Below are 7,142 nucleotides of genomic sequence, written 5' to 3' on the forward strand. Positions count from 1 at the left end.
GTAGAGGCGCCTCCCTTATTATGGTCACGCACATCGTCCTAAGTCCTGTATTGGCTTCTCATAATGTAGTGCTATCCCCACCAGAAGGCCCCCTCTCTCTTGTCGCATGCTCTCCCTCTAACCAGAAGAGCTGTTTGCCTATTAACTTTAATTCCAGTCCTTATCAAGGGCCCCCATTGTCAGAAGTACACAAGAGTCCTCTTTGTGGCTTTATAGCTTATAGCTTTTAGCTCGTTATCAAACGCACCCGCTCATCATCCCAGTGTTGGCCAACCAGCCCGCCCGCATGTGGGTCTGTGACTTATCTCGCCACACCTAAATACGTTACTGTTGCCTGTTTTGTTATTACAGTTCTCAATTATGTTATTAACAATGCATTAACAGTTCCCCATTTTGTTATTAACAGTGTAATTCAGATAATTCAGACTTGGCTTTACTCGTGGATATAACAGAGGGATGGAAGTAGGGAGGGAACAAGGGACTGATCGGAGTGAGGGATGCTGAGAGTGTCGGAGGGAGGAAGTGGTGGAGGGAGTGAGATTGAGCGAAGAAGTGGTGTTCGAGGTAGGGAGGGGTGTTCGAGGGAAGAAGATGGGGTCAAGGGAATGAGGGAGCTTTCGTTAAAGGGTAGGAAGGGGGTTCCAGGGAGGGAGGGATTGGGGAAGGGAGGTAAGTGGGGCTCTAGGGAGGTAGTGAAGGGATGATCAAGGGAGGGAAGACAAATTGAGGGAGGGAGAGAAGGATGGAGGGGCAAGCAAGCAAGCAACAGGGGGGGGGGGGTAGCAGGAGTGAGGAAGTGATGGAGGGGTGTGAGTTGGGGAGAGAGCAGGGATCAAGGGAGGGAGAGAAGGAGTTAGGGAGGGAGGGAGGGATGGAGGATGTGTCTGTGCATTTGAAGAAAATCTAAGTTTGAAAGACAAAGTACAATCTTAAACTATTTCTTTTATGTATTTACCTACTGCACAGCTCTTACTGTAGATAGCTGTGACTTCATGTATATCATTGCTTGTATTCCTCTTAGTTTTTCTTAATTGTTGTAACGGTTATAAAGTGATAAGAAGAAACATTTGGTACTTCACATGGCAATGGTTGCATCAATGCTGTTATTTTATAGATATGGAATGCATCTATTTACATGCTAGGAAACTAGTTTCTGCCAAAAAAGTTCTAAAGAAAACAGAAAGGAAGAAATAAAAGTCAAGATTAGTTTCCTATTAATATTTATATTATAAGAGAGAGTTTGGATTGGATATTGATGCAGAAGAAACACTTTTGGAATTTTTGTGAAGTGATACACAGAAATCACAGAAGATCTAAATCAGAATAACTTGACAGCAATTTGAACCTTGTTCCTTCCAGATACAACTTCAGTGCCTAAAACGCCACAGTACCTCACTCATAGAGTTCTGAAGAACTCGTATCTGTTTTGCTTTCTAAATATGTGCTGCACTCTTGAGAGGAATTTTCATTGTTTACAGATATTCTTTACACCGAAGTGTAGAATATATTCATGATCATGAAGACGAGACAAACTGTATGCCGATTGACATATTAAAATGCACACATGTTCTTTTCAGTTTCTTATATTGTGGAAGTGACCTACGCTACTTTCCAATCATCAGGATCTTTCACTTCACAAGGAATTCGTAAAAACATAAACTATAAAAAGGGCTAATTCAACAGCATAGCTAATGTAAAAAAATAATAGGTATTGTGTAAATGCATTGAAACATATTTGTTTTCAGCGGTTTCACTAGTTTTTCAGAAACAAGTGCTTTTATTTTAAAACTGTCATTTGAGAATACCTAACAATATATATTGTAACCTCCAGTGAAACCCACTGTTAACTCCTCACAGCACCCAGACACTGTTTTGCTACCTTTCCCAACTGGCGCAACCCCCAAAACTCCCTCCCAGTGTACCATAAAACCCAGATCCCAAACAAATCCAAAACTTTGCCGTGAACCTGTCTAGCAAACAACTTAATCCTATAGAAGTTTCAGTTGTATAAAAAAAGATCTTGCCTTCAGCCCCACACTCAAATTCAGTTATGCTGGATTTGTCAAAGACCTATTTTACTTCTCCAAATCCCTACAGTGGAAACACTTGTCTCTCACTTCCTACAGAAACCAGCCAAAATCCAGAACTGAACATTGCCTCTCCAGTTTGTTTCCTCCCAACTCCACCCACCTCACCATAACTTTGATTACTTATCATTGTGCCCAGAAGTGAGGCACATCCTTCCCACCTCTCCTGAAGTGGTATTATGCTGCCCAACCAATCTATAAAATATCCTAATCTATCCTTACACCAAGCTCACAACCTAACTCAATTGTCACAAGTCCATACAAGGAACACTCAGGTGCAAAACCTGTCCAACACTCTACCCAGAACGCCCTACATTGGAGCTGAGCAGCACTTTTTGCAGAAAATAAGTCTATCATAGTTGGGAGGAGGGTAGTTAAATCTCCTGACCTGCAGAGAATCATGAAAACACTTTGTGTGTCAGAGAAAGGAATGAGATATTTAGCCATAAGGTCTTTGTCCTCTTTCTCAGCGGCGTATTTAATTTAATTGATAATAAAAGTAACTTCAATTGTAGCTTAAGGCAGTCATATAAATGATCAACAATGTACATTTTTGTTCTGTATCACGGTGAGAATCACAAATATGATCCTCAAAACATGCAAATAACTAACTTTATTTGCGTGAAGTGAATTCTAGAAGAGAAGTAAAGCTGTCACATCAAAAAAATGCACCAAATTAAGAACTTCATCATTTAAGTGCAGTTAATCCAGCATATTTTCATTTCTTTATTATGGTTCTCATAACTTTAATTTTTGCCATCTAAAGTGGATGTAAGTACCACAACTATTTGAGGTACTTTTTTTTTTCATTTTCCTGTACTCTTCTTGTTCCCTACAAAAAGATACACTAATCATTATCAATAACATGAATCCATTCTAAAAAATGCCAGGAAGATAGCTGTGAAGAAATTCACCAAAGTTTATTCAATGTGACAGTGGTGTAAAACCTGCTGGCTATTTATACAATCTATACTGCAGCTGTTACTCAACACTTCTACTCCCATGGTCTGCACTGCCTTGGTAATACACAGTTAGATGATGAAGTTTATAACCAGTTTGATTAAAATAAAAAAATATATATAGATTGATAACTAAGCCATCTGTGTATCATCTTACACTTTTGTTGTAGGGGGCCCCTAATCCTTCAAAAAGAAAGAGGAGTGATTCTGAAGAAACAGCACATGAAGTTTCAGCAAAGGTAGTGTTCGTATTTTTATGTATAATAATGTATATTACATATAATAATTCTTTTATAGATTGTGGGGAGGTTTAGTGGGGGGGGGGGGGAGGGGGAAGAGAGAAACAGGTAATAATAGAGCCATTCCACGCCAAGTGGTCTAATTTCTGAAAAAATTCCCTCATGACCTGAGTTTTCAGCACCTTTGAGATATAATATCTATGGCAACATTTTCTTGAAAGAAACGAAACTCAGCCATTATGCACAACTTTCTGCGCTCTCTTAAGTGGAATAATAATTTTAAAAAAAAGTTTCCTGAATGATTTACATATGAATAATTTGAAGCACAGTTAGCCAAAAAAATATACGCTTGAAAAAAAAAGTGAAGTTCTGCTTTTTATATCTCTGAAAGTAACTGTGTAATTAACCTGAAACTGTGCAAGTAAAACCTGAAACTGTGCAAGTAACAACTTGCCAATATGAGGTCTAAGAATACGTAATTTCATGCTGCCACTGCTTTTTGGTAGTTTATAAGTTGAGAGCAAACTTGAAGATTTTTCTAAAAGTGCAAAAAATTACTATTTGTGGTCCAGTCTTACAAAATAGTTTCTTCTGCAGACTTTTAAAAATTGTTTTCATTAGAAAGATCAAGCTCTATACCACATAAAAAAACTACATTTGATTGTGCAGTGCGAGCATATAAGGCCCTAAAAAACAACAAGGTGAAGCAAAGTCAATCAAAAAACGATGAAAAAATGTGAAGTTTGGTTTTTGTATATCTCCGGAAATAAGTGTGTAATAAATCTGAACCTTTGCATGTTATAGCTTACCAGTATGAGGTCTTAGTGTATAAAATTTCATCATCCTATTGCTTTCAAATAGTTTAAAAACTGAAAATTTTTCTAAAAATGTAAAAAAGACTATATTTGGCCCACTTTTACAAAAAAGCCTTTTCTGCAAATTCTTTTAAATGATTTTTGTTAGAAAGGCCATGTTCTAAAACACCTAAAAAACTATTATTTCTTTTCCACAGCGAGGATATAATGCTCTAAAAAAGAAGGACTAGTGCATTGAAAACAGGCCCAAATTCCACTGGTATTCAAATTAAATCATATGTTCTTTATTAGGTTCTACAGTTGTTTAGTATTCTGTGTGGAAAATAATATCAGAAGTCCTAATGACTAGGAAATGAGCCTGAATCAGAATAACTGCTAGTAAGTAGTCTCATACTGTGTGTTACATTGTACCTTAAACCAGATTTAAACTAGCACCTCACTAGCATTACACAACAAAAAGATACACTAATCATTATCAAAAACATGAATCCATTCTAAAAAATGCCAGGAAGATAGCTGTGAAGAAATTCACCAAAGTTTATTCAATGTGAACATGAACATACGGTATATGTGGGTTATATAAGTAGCTACAGTCAAAGCCGGCTTCAGTCGGCGTGCAGCAGCGCGTGCAGCAGCACCGTACCCAGATTCTGATTGCAAGAGTACGCTCCTGTAACCATTGACTATAGAGTGGAAACAAGATGCCTCGTTTTAGGAGAAGATATAGACGTTCGCGTTTAACTGTTTATAAGGCATTAGACGATCTGGAGGTCAAAGTTGCTAACAAAGGAGCACAGGTTATTTTGCAAGGTCCATCAGTGTTTTGTGGTTGTATTATTAATTTTACACTAACCCAATTAGACTCACATCAAAAAATACAAGGGTGAGTCAAATGTAAACCTTAAATTTGTAATAACAAATCGAAATTTCACGCCATTATCCTGTAAGTTGGTAAGCATGCTACAGACGGTGTGCAGAATGACCTGTAGGTGGCAGCATAGTGCAGATGCACACATACCGTCGCAGTATCAGTATAAAGGTGGCCGCCCCACTTGCGACTTGCACCAGGGAAGAACAGCTTTATGTTATTCGGTTTTTGCATAGTGAAGGTGTGAAACCTATTGAAATTCATTGACGAATGAAGGTTCAGTATGGTGATGCATGTTTGTCACAGCAGCAAGTCTATGAATGGAGTAGGAAGTTCGCAAATGGTGTGACTTCAGTGGAAGATGCTCCTCGTCCAGGTCAGGCATAACGAGTTGTGACTCCACAGAACATTGCAGCTGTTGAAGCCATAGTGAAGGAAAACTGCTGAGTGACACTGAATGACATTGCAGCATGTTTAGATTAGTCATGGGTCAGCACACCACATTGTGCATGATGTGCTCCAGTTTCACAAAGTGTCTGCAAGATGGGTGCCATGGCAGCTGACTCCTGAAATAAGAGAATGACATGTTGATTGATGTTTGTGAAGAACTTCTGCGGTGCTTTGCACAAGAAGGTGATGGCTTCCTTGCAAGAATCGGGTTCACTTACGAAGAGAGCGAGCAAGGAATGGCGCCATTACTCATCACCAAAACCAAAGAAGTTTCAAACAGAACCATCAGCAGGGAAGGTTATGCTGACTCTCTTGTGGGACGAAAAAGGCGTCATTTTGGAGCATTACGTGTCACCAGTGCACCATACACAGATGTCCTAAAAAATTGTCTGCGGCCTGCAATCAAATCAAAGTGACGTGGATTGCTGTCAGCAGGTGTCCTTTTGCAACATGACAATGCACGGCCCCACACTGCCCATACAACAGTTGCAACAATCACAGACCTGCATTTTGAGTGTCTTCCTCATCCACCATACTCATCAGACCTTACCGCAAGTGATTTCCATATGTTTGGACCACTCAGAGACACAATAGGAGGAAAGAAGTTCTGTTCTGATGAAGAGGTGCGCCACACGGTGCATGAGTGGTTGCGCAAACTACCAGAAGAATTGTTTTCTAAAGGAATTTATGCACTTTTTAAGTGCTGGAGGACTTGCATTGAGCGCGGGGGGAGATTATATTGAAGAGTGATACAGCTTTGTACCACTTCTGCACAATAAATAATATTTAAAAAAATATTTAAGGTTTTCATTTGACTCACCCTCGTATGTCTCAGCGAGTCGTGACAACTTTTTTTGGAGTTTTTCGAGTTACTCACACCTTACCTCACATTGTAGTCACAAAGACTTTTGATATTGACTTCCCCAGAGAGTAATAAATAGTTGTAAAATGCAGTAAGATGTCAGGTGTAACTTCAGTGCCAGTGGAATATGGTCTCATTATCAGTGCACTTGCACTTTTTTTTATTTTTTAAAGGGCCTTATATGCTTGCATTGCAAAACCACATATAGTTTTTAGGTGGTTTAGGATGTGATCTTTTTAATGGTAATGGTTTAAAAGAGATTTCAGAAGTCTTAAAAAGTACTTGGCCAAAAATAGCTATTTTTGGGGTTTTAAAAAAATGATCAACTTATGCCCTCAGTTTGTAAACTAATGGAAAGCTGTAGGAGGATGAAGTTTTATCTCCAGAAGTAGTGAATTAAGTAGTTAATTGGGAACATGTGTGATTGCTCATACAAAATTTCATCAAAATCTGTGTTGGCCAAGGGAACCTCTAGACCACTTGACACGGAAAGACACAATAGCATTGTCTAATAATGTATTTGTTTGTTTCCAAGGAACTTATGTAGTTTATTTTGTTGAAATAGAGCACTGTTGTGATAATCATACAATTTCTCCCAACTGCATCGCGATCTGTTTGTATCTCACACCACGAATCTCTGAAAAAATTGTTTGTGTTGTGCACTGTACCAAGAACATTTAGCATTTCATATTATGTTTAACTCTTTATAATTTATTCAGAGAACTTAACAGCATGATTATTAATACTTCTATAGCACACAATAGATATGTAACATCGGCTATCTGATTTAGTATGCTGATGTGGATGTGGACAAGCTACTTGTATTTAGCAGTAGATGTTTAAGAAAGAAGCCAGAGGCTTT

The 7,142-nt window shown here is 38.5% G+C and overlaps 1 protein-coding gene across 1 annotated transcript in view; it reads left to right on the forward strand.

Annotated features, from left to right (window-relative positions):
• Positions 1-7,142, forward strand: part of LOC126251790 (nucleoprotein TPR-like) — a 419,454-nt gene that overhangs the window by 256,165 nt on the left and 156,147 nt on the right. The window contains exon 17 of the mRNA XM_049952417.1: positions 3,217-3,285. Within this exon, the coding sequence (XP_049808374.1) occupies positions 3,217-3,285 (69 nt within the window). The remainder of the gene's footprint in view (positions 1-3,216; positions 3,286-7,142) is intronic.

This window comes from Schistocerca nitens, chromosome 4 (genome assembly GCF_023898315.1).
Source record: "Schistocerca nitens isolate TAMUIC-IGC-003100 chromosome 4, iqSchNite1.1, whole genome shotgun sequence".
Lineage (NCBI taxonomy): Eukaryota > Metazoa > Arthropoda > Insecta > Orthoptera > Acrididae > Schistocerca > Schistocerca nitens.